Raw genomic sequence first — 19,666 nt, 5'->3', positions numbered from 1 at the left:
AACCTATTTAAAGTCCCCTTTATTCTTTATTTTTGCACTGATAGGATAATGTTATTGAAGAGTTGATGTTTTTAGGCAGCCCTGCAACTACACAGCTGCAGCCAGACGTCAGAATCTTCTCTGTGGAGCTCAATACTATTTGACATTTTGACCGGCGGTGTTTGCACTCATCAGAGGCCATTCATAGAGTCCAGTCATCTTACTGCGCTTTCCTTTCTTTTTTTAAAAAAAGAAAAAAAAAATCCTCACATCCACAGAATAGTCGTGTCCCTCGAGAAACTCTGAGCTCTCGTGTTCCACAGAAAACATCTTACTGTCAGTCATCCTCCCACACAACACCCCCAACAGCCTAATTTTATTGAAGAGAGAAAGATCAGAGGGGCAGGCGTATCCTCACACTCCATCAATACTGTGTGTGTGTGTGAGAGAGAGAGTGAGAGAGTGAGTGTCTGGCTGGTAGGAAGTGGGGTCTGCTGCCTTTGATGGTCACACTCCCTCAGATGTGTCATCATTGGAGACAGAGATGGCATGTCACTGCTCATTGGGCTGAGAAACAACAGCCCGGATGGCCACTGTAGGATACACACAATAATGATGAAACTGAATAAAAATACCAATGATGCTCTGATAGACGTTTCCACCCTGTCCTCTGTAGCAAAGTCTCCCTCCCTCTGTCCCTTTTGCCGCTCTGTGGTAATGGGTTGTGGCGTGTGACCGCGCGGGGCTCTTTGTCTTTTAGTCGCGCCTGTCATGCAGCCGGCGAGGTGTGCGTGTCGGTACGTATGTGCGTCGCCATGCTCTGGCCACGCTGCAGAAGCGCAGGGAGGGCTCCGCTTACATTGTTATTCTAAACAGGGTGTTTTCAGCCGCTCGTCCTTGCCGTCGTACAGCCCAGCAATCTGTCAGCTCGCCCCCCCTCCCTCACTGGCTTTCGCCTCCAGGGAGCAAACTGTGAACTTAACACACTCGGCTCTGATGACTTCCCCGATGGTGTGAGAAAACAGCCAACTCTACAGCTGTGATGTTTTAACTGGAGTGGCTTGAATGTTGCATTGTTCTCGTTCTGGACTGAAATACGTGTGTGCGTATTACATGCTCAAAGTTAGGGTGGGGATTGCAAGAGTGTGTGTGTGCGTGTGTGTGTCACCATTCAGATCTCTTCCCGGCAACCCAGCAAACGTCAGGGTAGGGTGAGGATTTGGTGTTTGAGAGATGGTTGAAGTCTACATGAAAGTGTATCGGAAGAGGAGGGGAGCAAAACCAAAATGGGGAAGGAGGGGGGGCTCAAAAGTGTGTGACCGTAAAAGTGAATCGGTAAAAAGAAAAGGAGGCAATCGTCCTGAAGGCACGGTCGCGTCCAGGTTTAAAATAAAACATAAAAAAGGGGGAGAAGACGGAGGCGGAGGAGGCGGAGGAGGAGGGAAAAGGGGAGGAGGGATTGTGCTGGAGTGTGTTCTCCGTGCCGATCCTATGAAGTGAAAGCAGCCAGGGAGTATATTGTGCAAGCTGAGAGAGAGCTCAGCGCTGCATGTTTGAGCCGGCACTTCTGATTCAGGTTTTTCTCCGTGTGATACGCTCTTTGCTGCCCCTCGAGCGTCATTATCATCTAAGACAAAGGGTGAAGAAAAAGCGATTGAGACGGTGAGAGATTGAGAGGCGTGAATAGATGTTGCGCAGCGGACGGGAGCGAGAGAGTTTCCAGCCGCCGCGCTGCCTGGCTCCCTGACCAGACATATTTGCCTGGGAGATCTTTTTTTTTCCTTTTCTTTTGGAAGAACAAAAGCACCCCCACCTCCCCATCCCTTTGCCTTCTGCATCCCGTTGCCATCCGGCCACCAGCCTGACTGTCGCCGTGCGTGCGCGCGCGCACACAGACGCCGGGGGTGTACGCTGCTTTCTTCCCAGCCCCCGAAGGCATGGACGGAAGATGATGCAGCCAGGAGCTTAGTGCGAGCATCCTTCACAGAAACCCCTTCCCCTCACCAACCGGGCCAGGGCAAGACGAGCAACTCCAGGGGGAGGGGGGAGGGGGGTTTGAAGGAGTGAAGCAAGGCGAGGAGGTAGAGAGCAAGCCGGTGCCCTTCTTGGATTATTTGCAGAGGATTTTGCACTTCCTTTTATTCCTCTCCCCCCTCATTCTTTTGTACTTCTTTCCTCTCCTCAGAGGTTTTTTTTTTTGTATTTTTTTTTTTTTTGCTACGATGTGTCAGTTTTAAGCCGAAGAATGTGGAGACAACATTTTCCAGGCAAGCAGCATGATTCTTGTTTTCTCTTCTGGATGTCTAATAAAGTCTGGCATGTGGGAGGTGGGAGGGAAGTAGGTGGATGAGGGGAAGTGGGGGAGTGTGCGTTGCGTAGTTGTTGAGGTCGGCAAGTAGTCCAATAGTGTTGTCACTGCAAAGTCCGCCTGTCTAAATCCGCTTGGCTCGGTGTGCTCACTTCCACTGTGGTCTGATGCTCCGAACGCCCTTCTGTAGCCTGGGGCAACATCAGGGAATAAAAGAGCGGGAAAAGGAGGGGAGGGGAAGGGAGGTCCCGCACGGCTGTGCCGTGGATGCATCTGACACCCACTTTTGTTCCGTGTTGGAACGTGAACCCGGTCCACCCGTACACACACACACGGGGTGCCATTTAAAACAGGCGTGGGCTCTTGGCAGGGGACGGTGTGGCGTGGTGGGCAGCCTGGCTGTGACAGGGGTGGGGCACAGGCAGCCCAGGACAAGCTGCCTTTGTTTGCTACTTTTGGGAAAGTGAAGGGGAGGGCTCGGCTGCCAACAAAGGGTGTTTGTACCCACCTCTCTCACCCTGCGTATCGCTCCCTCTGCAGCCACTACAACTCACCTGCTCTGTCAGAGGCAGATGTAGGGTGTGTGTGTGTGTGTGTGTGTGGAGAGAGAGAGGAATAAGAGTTGTAAATGACGAATTCCGCCTCGGTAAAGCTGAAGTACAGGCTCTGGCAGAGTGCCATGTGAAAAGGGAGGAAACTCCAGCAAGGAAAACAAAGTGTTGTTTGACCCAATAGCACATCTGTGCATTATGCCAAGTTTCTCCATTACTCTCCAGTGTAGCTCCTGGCGGTTGGCCAAGGTTGTGTGTGGGTTCCTATTCATTTGTTGCCACATCCATGCAAGTGTGTTCCTGTAGCTCATGCCCTTACACACTCCTCGTTTTGGCCTTCGCAACCTGTGCCTCCATGGGAAGACTTATCAAACGCAGGATTTTTTTTCGGGATTCTTGCGGAAGCTCGATGCAGTTTAACTGAATACGATTACAGCAAAGATTCCTATCATTTATGAGTAACTAGGGTTGGCCTGGAGCCAATTAATGGGAGCTATTAAAGCTGAGAGCATGAGGATTTTTTACTGCACTGAAAATCAGTTGACTCACAAAGTCTGTGTGTGGTTTAGTAAAATTATTTTGTACAGCTTGCAGGAGGCACTTAAGAAGCACAAGTATGCCCTTTAATCAACTTCTTTGGGGCGTTAGCATTAATTAGCTACTGTTGGTTTATGGAACAAAATATTTGCCAGTTCAACGCAGAAAAATCGCAAGTGTGAACTTTATTTTTTTGAATGAATTTCATTGGCATCACAACCAAATCCTCTCACACCTCTATGTATACAATGCCAGTATCACAAGCCTTCTCGCTCCTCTGTGGGCATGTTTCTACACTTTCACAGAGCCTCCTTCTCTCTGCCTGGCTGCCTGCATTAACCACACAAGGCGAGTCGGGTTTCAGACCAGCGCAACACACAGTAGCTCAGTAAAAAGGAACTGCTGGTGGTCTGTGGCAACCTGTACGGACCCACTCCTTGTTATCCAGATGGAGCCACCTCTAAACAGCAGCTTGCGGTTGCTAGGAAACCGGTGGCAGTAGCTGATGATCATATGGAGAGCTTTTGACAGTTCTCATTAGTACGCGCTGCATATATACTGTATATATATATGTGTGTGTGTGTGTGTGAGTGTGTTTTAATCTTCTTCCCGACCATAACAAAAGAGTTTCCCTGTCCTCCCTCCCGGTCCCTCGTTCCCTCTTGGAAGTAATGCAACACCAGCAGCAGAGGCCAGCAGAGGAAGAAACCCCGCTCCCTTCCCCACATAATGGAAACTTTGGCCTCATCTCCCGGTGTGCCGCTCTGCTGCGTCCCGCTGCCAGACTCTGACTAAGTGTTGCTGGCTCAGGGACCGCAGCCTTGAACCTGAGCCGAGTTTGGGCTCCACAAGCGTTTGTTCGCAGAAACGATAAGATTGAGATGACGGAGAAAGATTGAGCAAATATTTTTTTAATAAGCTGGAGCATGCAGAGTGGGTTTTAAGCCGTTCCCGGTTCGCTCCAGTCCTAGATTTCCAAAATAATTTCCACTGTGACCCCGTTCTCATTGTTGACGACCATTGCGTGTGTTCTAATTGAGGAAAACGATCTGTTTTTAGACTGCTAGCAGATGTTATGTTTAAAAGAATAAGCTCAAGACCCATTTTCACCTTAACGCCTGTATTTCATTTTATTTCACAACTGCATAACTGCTTGTAAAATAGTTGTCATTGGGAAACACTTTAGATCAGGAAAATTACATGTTACCCCGCCTGTCCCAGTAATGTATGTGCATATTGGTGCAAAGAGAGCTCCTAGCAGGGGGTGTGAGCGTTACATGCGTTTAATACTTTGCTTTGGCAGCAGCTACCGTCCTTTGTGAAAGTGGCCCAGTTCAGTTCTCACAGGCACATATTATCCGCAGCCTAGCAACAGTTTAGCAACAATGACAGGACGTGCAAGCCCCACAGGGAAGGAGAAATTAAGCTGCGATCTCCCCTCCGCAACTCTTAACAGGTACCTGCCTTTAGCGTGTATAAAAATCAGACTTGTGGCTCGGTTTGAGTCCTGGGTGTCAGCCAGCAGCTGATGTAGACCAGAAGGGCAGCGCTGGAGACTGCAGAGAACATGGCAGAACTGATTAAACTCATAGCACTACCAGTCAGATCTGGAAGACTTCACAGACGAGGATGAACTTTCTGGTATATAATCACAGTGCCCACTTGCATTTGAGACTTTAAAAGAGCAAATACTGAACTTTGGGTTGTAGATTTTTTTTCCCTCCTATAAATTAAGATAAATAATTCAACCTGGACCTGCTGCCATCTTAAGTTAGTGAATGCTGACCACAGAAATAAATGGTGATGCAAGGACGTCATGCAGACATGAGAACTGTTTTTTTTTGTGCAGCTGACAGTGGACCACGGTTCTGGTTAAGACCAGTTTGATCTACATGCTGTCAGTTTACCACAGCGGGAGTGCTGCCTGTCGCCTACCCCGTTTCTCCATCCCGAAAACACCGGCGTCTCCTCTCCATCAAAATCAGCAGAGTGCGAATCAATCTGTCACACAGCGAGAGACGAGCACCAACACACACCGCAGCTCTCGGCCAGAGCGAACGAGCGGGAAGCAAATGATGGTACAGGAGGAGATGGAATGACGGTTGAGGTGAAAAGATGACATATAAAGGAGGGGGGGAGAGCCGGTGAGTGATGGCAGGCGCAGGTGATGAAAATATACGGTAAAACAGGGGATGGAGAGAGGAGTAGAGGGTAAGATGGTGTGCAAACAAAGATACAGAGGGAGGGATGGAGATGAAGACCTGTCAGAAGATGCTATCATACAGAGTCGGAGGGGAGGGGAGGGGCGGGGGGATCTGGGAAAATGCAGCTCCGCGGATGCCAAAATGGTGAAATGTTGCAGCGAGAGGAAGATTGAAAGAGTAAAAGGTCAGAGAGAAACCCAGCGGATGATTCATAGAGTTCGGCCTGTCGAACTTCTGCCTGAGGGGGTTCAGCGCTGCCTCCCAGCCCCTCCTGCCTCAGCCACAGCTTCCCTCTCTTCCCCACCCACTGCTATCTATAATCTCTGTAAGCCAGTGACTAGTGCCTTAAATGAAGCGAGGAAAAGGTTACAGGTGTTCTGGGCCGTCGCTGCCAGTCAGGGAAGACGGCAAAGCCAATAATCAGCGCTTTTATCTCGGTCTCTATCTCGCAAAGCTCAGACTCTTCTTTTTATTTTCTTATTTAGCCACACACGACTCGTATCACCACGAGCATCTTTAATCTGAAATGTGTTATTCCCGCTGAGTCCAACCAAAATGGAGTAAAAGGTGATTCGGATGTGTAGGTGGATGATGATGATGATGATGATGATGATGAATCTGAATGCCAGTAAATAACGTGTGGTTTTCTGTCTCGCTGTAACCCGCTGTAATGGGAACCGATGCGGCACGCGCTCATTGCTGCTTGGCGAGCTGTCAGCTGCAGATGTGACACCGGCGGCTCCAGCCGTTTCCCACATCACGTCACCTGTTTTTAAGCAATCGCCGCCGCAGCGACGGTCGGTGTAGGCAGGTGGGGGGAGGGGACCGGGTTCTGTCTGTCCTTCCAGAGAGGAAAATCTGCATTTGTGTTGATGGTTAGGCGATCAGCCAGATGGTATGTGGAGAGAAGGCGCCGCCTCAATGTTAACACTGGATATTTGATCTGTTTTCAATACAATTATTTTATTTTTGATTTTGACACCTTTGATGTCTAGAATCTTTGAGCTATGTCTTCTAGCTGGTCACTCTAGTTGGTATTTCTTTATTTTACTCCCCACCGGTCTATTATTTCCGATCTTCCGGTGTGTTCTTTGACCACTTACACTCACAGGGAACTTTCTCAGTCTTTAATCTGCTAATCTCGCCTCTATCTGCCATGACCAGCCTCCGCAGCCGCAGTAATCCCACAGAGCCCATCCCTGACGGGGTGACGTCGTTGTAATCTTATTGGAACAACAGAACCAAACACAGTATACGCCAGTATACGCCGGCGTCCACTTCTGAAGTGGAAGCACGGCAAAAGGAAGAAAAGATGTTTGGTCTCGCTGAATCGATCCGTGACTGCGGACGCTTCCTCGTGTCTTTGACCTGTGCACCGCTCTGGTGTTTGTACTCAGCTGGGACCAGCCTCTTCCTGGTTTCGGGTTCATCCACCTGCTGGTGCTGTCTGGCTCCCGAGCAGCCCGCCGCTTGAATATTGATGCTCCTCACTTGTTAAAATTGTATGAATCAGGATTCATAATTGTCTGTCTTCGGCGCGACATGTCTCCTTCAGTGGGAAGTGTGAGAAGGTCGGGCCCACCGGGGGGCTCGGCCCCTCTCAGCTCTGCTCACGTTAGAAATGAGAAAAAACAAAACAAAGGAGGGGGAGGAGAGCGAATGCGGAGTGCGGCTCAGACAGGATAGTGATGCATACTTTGCCGGAGACGCTGAAGTAAACCAGTCTCACCCTTAGATGAACTTATTTCAATCCCTGGCTGGTGTTATCTTTTCTTTTGTGCTTTTCTTTTCTGAAAATAATCAAAGATTGCGTGAAAACATACAGGTATAATGAGGCATCCACTTGTGTGCGTGTCTCATAATGCTGTCACGCAGTCGCATCTAAAGTGGGGACATTGAGGAGTTCTGGAGCTGAGGTTGTGGTCTGATCCAGTCTTCAGTGGCTGCATTGATTTATTGAGCACCACTCGGGCTTCTGCGTGTGTTCTAATCAGCATCTGAAACCACTAACACAATTACAGAACATCTTCAAATGGATTTTTGCTTCTTAATGCATTCAGTGCAAAGAAATGATGAGGTATACATCTATTTGAATAAAAGTGCAATGTGATCTTTTAAATATTCTTTAACGTCGCCCATTTCTTTTCCATCTGCTCCCAGGTATCAGGCCCCAAATCATGAACGGGCCCATGCATCCGCGCCCGTTGGTGGCGCTCCTGGACGGGCGCGACTGCACCGTGGAAATGCCCATCCTGAAAGACTTGGCTACCGTGGCCTTCTGCGACGCTCAGTCCACACAAGAGATACACGAGAAGGTAGGACCCCCCCCACCCCCCCACCGACGCAGCCACCCACATCACAGCAGCTGAGAGCTGATGACAAACATCACTCACTCAAGCCTGCATCTTTCTCTTCCTATCACAGCACTGATGTGTGCGGTTATCAGCTCCCAGCGCTCTTGCCATCCAAAATTTGGAGGCTTCATTATGATTTAATGTCACTTTGTGGAACAGCGCGCAATGTCTACATCAGTGCCATTCTTCTAATAGAGAGCCTTGTATAGCAGGGATGCGGTGTAATTACATTGGCTTGTAGAGGCTCTTTATTGCTTTTTATGCAGCGCTGTGGCTGCAAAACAATATGTAGCCACAGAGATGGGTATCACCAAAGTGCTATCTTTCCATCTGCAGACGGAGTGAGAGGCGCTACATCTTTCCTCTCAATGTTTTTTATGAAAATGGGACATATTAAAAACAAGGCATTTGCATAGAGATCAATTCAATCACAGACCTTGTGCAGCACGGAGGAAAGAAGGTGGCGCGGGTGTGAGTGTGTGTGTGTGTGTGTGGTGTGTGTGTGTGTGTGTGTGTGTGTGTGGTGGGGGGGTTGGCTTTCTGTTTGTTTTAACACCGCCTTATCAGGAGAAACATGATTGTAATGTTCACCTCGCCAGCATATTCAGCAGTTCGCAGTAATAACTTTCTGTCGAGATACCCAGAGGGTCCGCCGAGATTGAAAACGTCCAATTTCTGCTTTCTGCGGAGTTGATAACTGGATACTGTAATGCGACGCTGTCAGGCCAGACACCAGCTGCCGTTCGCTCCTCCATCCACGCCGTTAAAAAAAAACCCCAAAAAACTTGCAGGCGAGGCTCGTCAGGGGCGGAAAATGAAAGCGTCCTGTGATGATGTGGAATCTTCCAGCCAGAGATGTCTTATTTCCCCTGTTAGGAGGGCAGGATACTGGCCAGTTTACAATAGTGTTAGCTGAAATACACCTGCGTTCCATCATCATCATCATCATCATCATCATCGTCATCATCATCCACAGGCCATTATGCCTCCAGCTCAGATGGCTTTAAAAAAAGTTTGGTTTTAACCAGTGAAGTTGTGCCAGGTGTACCCTCTAATTATTGTACCTGGCGTTTTATTTAAGTGTTTATTTCCATTTCCATCACCTGCTGGAACCCCGAGCAAGAAGAAATTCAGATTAAATGAGAAGCAGATGCACGGATGGCTGTTTTGTTATATGTCAGAAAATAGCATATAGCAATAAAATAGCAATAGCACCAGACTGTGGTTTTTTTATGTGTTGAATTACATGTAATCAACGAGGTAGAACTGGCTGTTCTTATCCTTCCCTTTTTACTCTGTATTCTCATCTGAGATCCGTATCTTGCAACTCTTTGCAACAAAGCAAAAAAAAGTGTATATATTGTACAAACACATCTTTGATCACACTCTCAGAGCACACAGATGTTTCCATAATTTAAGATTGACATTCCTGCGCCAGCCGTATTCTGGCAGAGAACCTCTTCTTTTAACGCTCTTATCCCTCACATCTTTGCTGCTGCCGCACAGGATTTGAAAGGTGCCATCATTCAGCAGCATTCTCTTTGGTGCGTTGCCGCTCTGCACCGTTTTATGTGTCGTTAATACGAAGGCTTAAACAAGCCCTAAATGCTAAAACGCATATCTTTGCCTGCCAGCCGGAGACGTTATTGGTCTCATCTATAAAATAATCTCTCATCCACTCGCCGTTCTCTGGAGAGATGACGTCATAGAATCATAAAATCCCCTAATGGTGCAAGTATCGCTCCCCCCCTTCCAAAAAAATAAATAAAAATGCTGTGGATCTCCAAAGGAGAGGCCTCAGTGACGGGCTGGAAAGACCCAGGCATTATCGGAACTGAAAGCTTTGGTTAAGTGGAGCGCGGAATATAGATTAGCTAAGAGTTTCCATTAAATTATACTCCAGTCAGAGCAGAGATGCCCTCAAAGGCTTAATTGTTCCAACTAAAAGAAACTTTCTCAGAGTGAAAACTGAATCAGAACCAGCCCAGAGTACAGTATGCGCCGACTTTTTCAGTATTTTTTTCTTAATCGGTGTTTTTCCTTCCGACATCAACGCATTACTGACGTGAGTGCGCGTTCGCCATCGCTAGCTGCACATTTTCGAATTTCTCTGATTTTAAATGATTCCAGCCGAACAAGGGGATCCAGGTTCATCTCTGCCTGGACCCGTCGATGGGGAGGTTTAAAACAGAGTAACGTGCTCTTTCACAAACCCATTTTGGGGTTTGGTGACGACATTGGGGGAGAATTGAGATCACATATTTGGCTCAGAGGGACACTTTCTGTTCTTCCTTTGCCAATTTGAAGCCCACAGTACATCTCAAGCAGACTCCAAGTCGAGTTGAATTTATTCATCCAGCCCATAATTGCAAGGTTGATTCGGACAACTGTTCACTGGTTAAAAAGGGAGGCAGAATGAACGTTAGTCGAATTACAAAAACAGACCTCCGATGCTGCTTTTACCTGGGAGGCTACTGCAGTGGCAGACCATTTCAGACTCGTGAAGGTTTATTATTCAGCACGCGGCCGCCCTGACCTGCTCCGCAGAGCCGGGTATTCAGACATTTTGTCCATAATCTCCCTTCAGGTGTGAAATTCTGATGACCACGCAGGAGCAAAGATTCTCAGACACAAAATGACTTGTTCCACTTGAGCGCAGGTGCCCTAAATGGCCCCAAAACTCAAGGAGCCGCAGATATTTCATAAACTATGACAGTGTTCAGGGTCAAAGCGTTTGCAATTGTCACAGGTTCTTGGGAGTTTTAAGGTCTAGGAGGAGCCGGGGGTTGGGGTGAACGAGTGAGCAGAATTCTGATGTCATGGCTCTTCACTGTGCCTGTGCGCCCGCAGGTGCTGAACGAGGCAGTGGGGGCCATGATGTACCACACCATCACCCTGACCAGAGAGGACCTGGAAAAGTTCAAAGCTCTGCGAATCATCATCCGCATCGGCAGCGGCTACGACAACATCGACATCAAGGCGGCCGGAGAGCTGGGTAGGAGCAGCCACAGACATCTTTGCTGTTTTTTTTTCTTTTTCTTTTTGATCAATTTCAAAACGGGGGGGGCTCAGATGATGACTGGACACCGCGCTGTCAGCGTCTCTGAACAACCACCCAGACATATGTCAGCGGGATGGTGGCTCAAACAGCCCGTTCCACTTGACAAAGCTGCCATTTCCTGCCAGCCAGAGATACCGCGTCTAACCGCCACCCACTCACCGCCGGCGCTTTCCACGGCGCAGGAGTCAACAGCTATCGAGCCTGGAAAAGGCGATGCAGATGTGACGGCCGCTCTCGGGGAGAAGAAAAGGGCCCATTGATTGAGCAGACTCTGGCTATTTTTTGCTGTCCAGAGACGGCTGTGCTGTTTGAGATACAGAGTGGGATGACGGCATTAGAGGAGAACAAGGGTGGGCAGAAGTGCTTAAGTGTTGATAATGTACGCATGTGTGATGGAGGAGAGGCAAGGTAATCCAAGGTCATGGGTTCCACTTCTGCTCATGCTTGAGGACCTTGACAGAGAGGCCCTGGAGGGCTTTTGTGTGCAGAACTTCTGCAAACGGGGGGGGAAAGTTCCAGAAGGCGGCGCTTCAACCGCAGATTCACCAAACGTATCAAATGAGTGATGGTCTCAGTCCTTCGTTTTACAGCTTGACAGGCAGCGCTGATCGTTTGATGAGATGTTCTGTGGTGTTTTTTCGCCAGGCATCGCCGTGTGCAACATTCCCTCGGCAGCTGTGGAGGAGACGGCCGACTCCACCCTGTGCCACATCCTCAACCTCTACCGACGAAACACCTGGCTCTACCAGGCCCTGCGAGAAGGCACGCGCGTCCAGAGCGTGGAGCATATCCGCGAGGTGGCGTCCGGGGCCGCGCGCATCCGCGGCGAAACCTTGGGTCTCATCGGTTTCGGTGGGTACCGCTCTTATCCGACATTGTTTACTCGCAGCTTTTCTGTTTCCAGGGGTTTTTTTTTGTTGCCTTCTCTTGTGTGCTTACGTATCTTCTGGCCGCTTGGTGTGCCTTCTGTTTTCCTGCCCTGATAAGGTTATTTTTCTCCCCGTACCCACAGATTATCTCAAGGTTGCCTGTTTCGCCTCCCTCCGGGCTGGCTTCCTTTTCTCCACCGCGCTGTTCACTCATCCCACCGCTCTAGTGCTCGCTATTATATCTCTATTATTGTCTCTGTTTTCGAGTTGTCTTCTGTCGCCATCATCCCCTGACACCTCGCCATGTTGTAATCGGGTGGCTCCTGGCAGATTGGATGCCTGTGTGTGTGTGTGTGTGTGTGTGTGTGTGTGTGTTTCTCCTCTCTCCACCTGTTTTGATGTTGATTGTGCCTGTGCGTCATTCTGCCCCGTCTCAGCATCCGTGGCACATGCTCCGTTTCCTCACAGGCTTTTTATTTTACAGAGCACCGCCTTATCTGCCCACATGCACTCTGTGCACACAAACACACAGCCTCCGCCCCTTACAGGTCCCAGACAGCCTCCTCGACTTAATGCCCTCCCCTCCCTCCTACCGTCCTCCATCTCCCTCTCTCTCCCAGCCTGGTCTTTTCTGTTTTTCTGGCTTGAATCATCTCTCCAAAACAATGTCCATTGTCAGAGGGATGTTGGTGGGGAGCGACGGGCTTCCCGGTGTGTGTTTATAGCAAAGATTCAGCCAGCTGCACCATTATGCAGGCGGCGAGCACTCAGGCTGGATAAAAACCTCTGGCTCTTCGGTGACAATAGACTCAGGAGCTCTTTAAGCGCCGGCCTTCAGGGCCTCTTCAGATCAGCGTTTGTAAATGTGGTTTGGCTTCACCCCACAGGTCACTTTATCACGTCCCCAATATCACATTTTAAACCTAACGTGCGCAGCGTATCAATCCTAAAACTAGTCGTGCTCCCGTGGTGCCAAAGTGAGTGATTCTTTTATTTAAACAGGCCTGCAGAAATAGAAGTGCGTGTTGAAGTACTCCAGGCAAGTTTAAAAATGATCAATTACAACCAGGACTGAAATCTAAAAGAGTCGAGGCCATTTATAAAACGTAACAGTGATGTTTAATTAACAAAGGCAGACAAATGCTGTATCCCTTTGGTGTTAGAGAGCTGCAGCACATGAGCGCTCTTATAAATACCGAATGCTCTCTTTTTTTTGTTAAAATCAGACTTCGTTTCCTTGGCCTTGGCCTTGGCTGCTGCGGCCACGTCCGCCGCATCACTCTCGGGCTTTTCTGAATCCGCGTTTTTGTGTTTCCGCTTCATCCTCGTCCTTCGACGCGTTTGAATGAGCAACACCAGCGAAAAGCCTGCTACATAAAGTGGAGAGCGATCGATGGAGCCGCTCAGATCGGAGCGCTCTCTCACCTTTCTCTACAGAATATCTGAAATCGGGATCCAGCACCCGGTTTGTGAGCCACATTTATCGAGGAAAAACCGCCCCCGAAGATCACCGCCGCTTATGAATAAGCTCCACGGGCATTTTTGCTGAGCCAAATCTTCCCTACCTTTATTTTTCACCGGTGATTTCCGTCCCGTGATCCCGTTCGGGATCAGGCAAAAGAATCCTGTCAGATTGAGATCGAATCAGATGTTTTTTTAAAAAAAAAGAGCATCTGAGAGGGATTATCCTGCACGGTGAGGTCTCAGAGTGACATAATGCTCCGTCATAATGAGGATCTTGAGAGGGAATAGGAGCTTTTGTAACTCCTTCTCCGTGAGTGGCAGCGTCCTTGTCTCTCTCTCTGTCTCTCTCTTGCTCGCTCTGATCCTCCATCACCTCACACTCTCATCCATCATCACTCCATCACTTATTTTGTTTTCCATCCTCATTCCCTGGCACGGATTTCAAGCTCTCCGCTTGCTCAATATGATCTTTATGTTGTTCCGGGAGGTTGCAGCTTACAGACGGGCTCTTTGATTTGATGGCTTTCCTCATAAGATTTTTATGTTCCCACCCTCCAGATGGGTTCACCAATAAAGAGGAATGTTTTCAGGATATTAATCTGTCAATATGATGCCTTTCCTTTATCTCCTCCTCTCCTGCCATCTGTGTTTATTCAACAGGAGTGACATTGACTGTTTCCACTGTATTAGTGCGCAATATTGATGTTTACAGGCCGTTCGATTTTTCTGTTTTAGCTTAAATATATGCGTGTTTAAACAGACCCAGAGGAGTAAAATCAGAAACGCCACAAAAGTTTTTTCTTGATGGTTCGATTGACACCACAATAGATGAACATCTCCCCACCGTGTTTCCCTCCTCAGGTCGTACCGGGCAGGCGGTGGCGGTGCGCGCTAAGGTCTTCGGCTTCAACGTCATCTTCTACGACCCCTACCTGCAGGACGGCCTGGAGCGCTCGCTGGGCGTCCAGCGCGTCTACACCCTGCAGGACCTGCTCTACCAGAGCGACTGCGTCTCCCTGCACTGCAACCTGAACGAACACAACCACCACCTCATCAACGACTTCACCATCAAACAGGTACGGCAGCCGCGGCGCCGTTAACGGGCAGAACAGGCGCCGCCGGTGCAGCGGCGCCGCGGGCTCGGCCGGATGCCGTTGTGATTGGTTGAAAAGACGTCGGAATGGCAGCTCCCTTCATGTCTGCACATTCCTCCGCTCTTTATCTTCACCAAAGCTGGACACAAATTCATTCCTTTGCTCTGTCAAATGCAATTAGCAGCAGCCCACAGCTACAGCAAATGTATCGACTAGGCCACACGGCGGGGGGCTGAGAGCGCCGCGCGTGTGTGTGTGTGTGTGTGTGTGGGGAGAGCGCAGCGCTCCTTGTCGCTAGCGAAGCTCCCAGGCATCGCCTGGAGCGACCCCTGCAGGAGAGTCAAGGACCTAACCCAGCCTGGAAAAGTACCTCCTCCTCCCCCCTCATCAATATCACTCCACGCTGCCACTTTTGTCTTTTGTGTTTCATCTTACAGTTACAGTCTGCATGAGTGTGTGTGGGCGTGTGCACGTGTGTGCGCATGTGTTAACTCTGCCTCTCCTCTGAAGCTCAAGACTCTTAGCTGCCTCTTAAGTGCTGCAGTGAATAAACACTTTCCTCTCTTTCCTTACCAAAAATCTTGGCAGTCACACTCGACAGTTGATACGTGCGCGTGCGTGCGCGTGTTTGTTTGCGTGTGTCATAACCACCAAGGCCTAATAAAAGACTGCCTGCCAGCGTGAAGGCTTTTCATGCCCTTGGATTTCAGCTTTTGTCAAGATTAAGGGATTACTTTCTTCTGAGCATAATCATTTGATTTTTTTTTTTCCTTTCCTCCCTCTTACTCTTTTTTGTTGTGCCTTTTTCCCTCATAAGCAGCGAGGGGCGGCGGCGCCGCTTCAGCCTTCGTTTTCATCTCCTGGTTTGGGATTAAGACCGTTCTGTCCCACATCTCTTTTCCTTCCAGGTGCCGCCTGCCTGAGTCCTGAACAACAGCCGAGTCGTGTTTCCTGTGTCATTGTTGTGGCTGTTTTGATCAAACCGATTCGCCGGCGAGGCTGACGCTCGAGTCGGGGTCTAACTGCGCCTCCCCTGCTGGTTTGTGTGCTCTGCAGATGCGTCAGGGTGCGTTCCTGGTCAACACCGCGAGGGGAGGCCTGGTGGACGAGAAGGCCCTGGCGCAGGCGCTCAAAGAGGGGAGGATACGCGGAGCCGCGCTGGACGTTCACGAGACGGAGCCCTTCAGGTAGGAAGATGAAGAGGAAACGGAGAGGAACGGGCAGGAAGGTGGGGGCTGAGGCCAAGGAGCTGTGGGCCCTTCCACAACAAAACGGAGATGCAGTGAAAGTTGATTTACACAAACAGAGTGAAGGGAACCAAGAGTTGATCTGAACAGGCCTCCAGACACCCTGGAAACGGGCCCCCTTGAATCCAGGGCGTCCATGGGAGTTAAGCTGCGTGTGATAATTCCTTCGTGGAAAGGCTGCGTTATTATTATTAATGCGGATTGAATTCTTTTCCACTCCTAAATTGTTAGAATGAGCAGATCCTGGGCCCAGAGTCAGTTCCGTCTAACCATTTGTTGCCGTTACCTCGTGTAAACGGTCGTGGAGCTGATGCGTGGGCGCTGTTTTAGCGTGTGTCGGTCTGATCGGGTTCCCCAGGGTCTCCTGGGGTTGCTTCATAGTGGCGTTTCTACGGTGGGAAAAACAGTTTGCTTAAGTTGCTCCCAGCTGCTTCAGGAATCTTTGTAATGTCACATTAATATTAATAACGTAATAAAACTGTTGTTTTTACCTTTTTTTTTTTTTTTGTTGGTAGCTTTGCTCAGGGCCCCCTGAAGGACGCTCCCAACCTGATCTGCACGCCACACACAGCCTGGTACAGCGAGCAGGCGTCTCTAGAGATGAGGGAGGCGGCCGCCACCGAGATCCGGAGGGCCATCACGGGTACGGATTTAGAAACCCTCCAGTGTTTCGTTGCCGGGGGCGCTAGCCGCGCCCGCTGCCCGGGTCCGGTTTGATGTGACTTGTTGCACGTCGTCCTCGCCCAGACGTGGTGATTCCGCGTGGATACGCTCGGGGGGGCCGTTATTAAATCCGGACCTCTTAATAGATGTCATCATCAGGTCCCTGACGCACAACAGAGCCCAGCCAGCGGCTCGCCGCGATAATTGATCCTAATTTGCACGCGTGTCCCATATCCGGCCCCTCCCCCGGTGTGTATTATGCTGCTGTGATTCACTGCTTTTAACTGAGCGCGCGTGTGTGTGTGTGTGTGTGTGTGTGTAAGGTCGTATCCCGGACAGCTTAAGAAACTGCGTCAACAAGGAGTTCTTTGTCACCACGGCACCGTGGGCAGTTTTGGACCAGCCGGGCGTTCACCCCGAGCTCAACGGCGCCGCCTACAGGTAAACTTGCGCGTGTGCGGATGAAAAGCATTTGGATCGTTTTTGGAAAGTTTCACTGCCTTTTAAAAGTGTGTTTTGATGTATTTCCCTTATTCTCTTAGCGTTTCGGACACTCTTCTTTTTTTGGAGCATAAACATGCAAACTGTGGTGACTTTATTTGGTGTTCTAACACTCCCTCTGCAGTACTGCCTCTGCTCAGTAACCCCCCCTCCCCCCCAACTAACTTTTATAAAGGAAGTAGAAATACATCTCTGTGCCCCCACTCCCTAAAGGGCTTGTCCTAAGTCCACCTCCGTGTGCTTCTTTCACGCAGCCAAGTGAACCAAACTCTTCCGGCTGTCACTACCGGCGGCCCCCATGACAAAAGTATTGCCTAGATAAGGAGCAGGTAAATACCAACAATCCAGGCCGACTCTCTTCTCTGGTTGTCCCGGTTAAGACCCTCCGACCTGAGCTCATCTGATGTGTGTCCCTTGTGTTACCCCCTCCCTCCCTTTCGGCCCTCGCTTCAATAATAGACGGTGTTTTGTTAGGGGGGAGCGTGGCGAGAGTTTATCCATGGATGGCGCCATGCTCAGCCTTCTCTGGGGATTTGGGGGAAAGTTTTCAGACTTTTGTTCCCTCCCACTTCTCTGGGCGTGTGGTGTTACTGTAGGGAGCCCCTGAGGAAGTCACAGCAGGACGTTTGTTCCTCGATTACTTGCATATCCTTGCAGTATCCATGGCAACAGTTATTTAGTCTAGATTTTATCATCCCTCTATTCTTATTTTTCAGTGCTGCCTCGGGCTGTTTCTTGTAACCTGTTGTGAGGATGCAAAAGTAGTTCTGTGCCTTCTCAGGGGCTCCGGGTCATTTTAGTATTTCCTCTATATCTTTGTTCATAGTTGTTCATTTTGGCCCTTCTCTGCCACCAAATGAAAAATCGGATTGTAAAGATGAAGGCGAAGAATAAAGTGGTTTCAGCCTCTTCGCTGTGATTGTTGCCTTTTCTTATTTTTAGAAAAAAAATAATTGAAATCTCACAATATCGTTTGGAAGAAAACGGAACAATCAAAGGCCCATCAAGTCCCATCTTATGCTGTTATTTTTTATGATTGGCAGTTTAACAGCATAATAATTCATTACACAAAGCAGCTCATCGAGATTTTTGTGATTTTCAGTTACTAAGACGCGTTGCTACGGCAGCAAAGAGCCAGTAGGGTCAGAATGTTGCCTTTATCGATGTCGCCACCTTCGTGCAGCGCTGACCACACTGCTCTTATCCCAGATACCCACCGGGTGTAGTTGGAGTGGCTCCAGGCGGCATCCCAGGGGCGTTAGAGGGCATGGTGCCCGGTGGGGTGCCCATCGCCCACACCCTGCCCTCTGGTACGCACCCCTCCCAGGCCCCGTCACCCAACCAGCCCTCCAAACACGGCGAGACCAGAGAGCACCTCACCGAGCAATAGCAGCCGAAGGGACGCGAGCGGGAAACCATCTCATCTGACCTGTTGTCACTCAAAAACACCCGACCAACTGGGACCAAGAGACAGTGAAGCAACACGAGCTTGTTAATTCCGTCATCAACTGGGAACAAACAGTGTGTTCCAGGGGAATTTGTACTTTTATTGTTTTAGTTTTTACTCAGTACCGACTTTAATCTTTGATGATGTTTGAATTTTTTGTTTTGTTTTTTGGGATTTTTTTTGGGGGGGGGTGTCTATCTTCGGGACATGCCTATGATTGTGGACACAGAGTCCAGTGTTTTTAACTCACCAGGTGAGACTTGGTCCCACCCATCTGTCTACATCCCAACGCTCATGGGAACAGCCGGCCGACATCTCAGCACACCTATGGGCAAATAATGAAAGATAAAAAAAAACAACTTTGGCATTATGTGCTACTGGACCTTAACCCCCTTATCACCAAGACCTTGTTCCGCCTGCTCCGCCTCTCCGCTTCCCTCCGACCCACATCGCCCCCTTATTGTAACTAATGCGTGTTGGTTAGGCCCCTCATTATTCCTCAGAAAAGAATTATTGATTCTTTTTTTTTTCTTTTGATCATTAGTGTGAATGACTTAAAATGAATTATTGACTTAATTATATTTATCATTTATTAAATATGAAGAATAGGTTGCTCATCTCACGCAGAGCATGTTTTAACCCTTTCCTGTCAAACAGTACGAAGGCTTTCGCGGCTGCAGTTACACAGTTTCACCACCAGAGGGCACTTCAGAACAGCATAAGGGATGTCAACCGCATTTTCCTTTTTTTCAGCGACAAAAACAAAGCACTACAACCATTTTCTTTGCGTTTTAGTGCGAGCTGAGAGCAAATGTTTTATATCTGTTTTCATAAAACAGTACGATTGATGCCCGACCTCGCTTCTTGGAGCACATTTCAGAACAGAGACAGGAAAGGGGTAAAGCAAACCCAACTTTCTAATGACTCAGGAAAACACTTTTTGCAGATAGTTTATTCCCAGAATTTTGTCTTAGAGGAAAAAAAGAGACTACTCTGGTTAGTCTGGATATTTTCTCTCCTCCCTCATTCTCTCCATTGTGGTATTTTTATATACGAGGTGCATCCCCGTTTTTGGTGTTAAAGAGTTTTGAAGAGTCCTGTTAGATTTGTATTGCCTAGTTAAATGTTCCTATAACCATAGTCCTCTGTGAGCTACCCTCTCCCTCCCTCCTCCTTCTCTTTTCTTTGTTTTATTGAAGGCCAGGTTCTTCGGGCATCCTGTACTCTGTAAGAGCAATAGCAGAAACTCGTTTAGTGTCCCAACAATAGCAGAAGAGGCAGCCAGCAGTATGTTTTTGTTTTTAGTGTGAGTATTTGTATTTGTTTCTTGTACAAGGTGAACATTTAGCATTCAGTGCAGTTCAAATAAAAGATACGATTCTACGAA

The 19,666-nt window shown here is 48.9% G+C and overlaps 1 protein-coding gene across 7 annotated transcripts in view; it reads left to right on the top strand.

Moving 5' to 3' along the window:
- Positions 1-19,666, top strand: part of LOC130527418 (C-terminal-binding protein 2) — a 68,957-nt gene extending 49,291 nt beyond the window's left edge. For 3 of the 7 annotated variants that reach the window (XM_057035961.1, XM_057035933.1, XM_057035915.1), the window contains 8 exons: positions 7,740-7,894; positions 10,784-10,928; positions 11,640-11,846; positions 14,189-14,403; positions 15,478-15,608; positions 16,184-16,311; positions 16,655-16,772; positions 18,042-19,666. In XM_057035961.1, coding sequence (XP_056891941.1) covers positions 7,757-7,894; positions 10,784-10,928; positions 11,640-11,846; positions 14,189-14,403; positions 15,478-15,608; positions 16,184-16,311; positions 16,655-16,772; positions 18,042-18,222 — 1,263 coding nt within the window. In that variant the 5' untranslated portion in view covers positions 7,740-7,756 and the 3' untranslated portion in view covers positions 18,223-19,666. Of the gene's footprint in view, positions 1-1,477; positions 2,247-7,739; positions 7,895-10,783; positions 10,929-11,639; positions 11,847-14,188; positions 14,404-15,477; positions 15,609-16,183; positions 16,312-16,654; positions 16,773-17,086; positions 17,162-18,041 lie in introns of those variants that run through there. The other 4 variants (XM_057035969.1, XM_057035924.1, XM_057035942.1 and 1 more) reach the window with 3 other exon arrangements.

Source organism: Takifugu flavidus, chromosome 1, assembly GCF_003711565.1.
Source record: "Takifugu flavidus isolate HTHZ2018 chromosome 1, ASM371156v2, whole genome shotgun sequence".
Taxonomy (NCBI): domain Eukaryota; kingdom Metazoa; phylum Chordata; class Actinopteri; order Tetraodontiformes; family Tetraodontidae; genus Takifugu; species Takifugu flavidus.
This window is presented reverse-complemented; position numbering and strand designations above follow the sequence as displayed.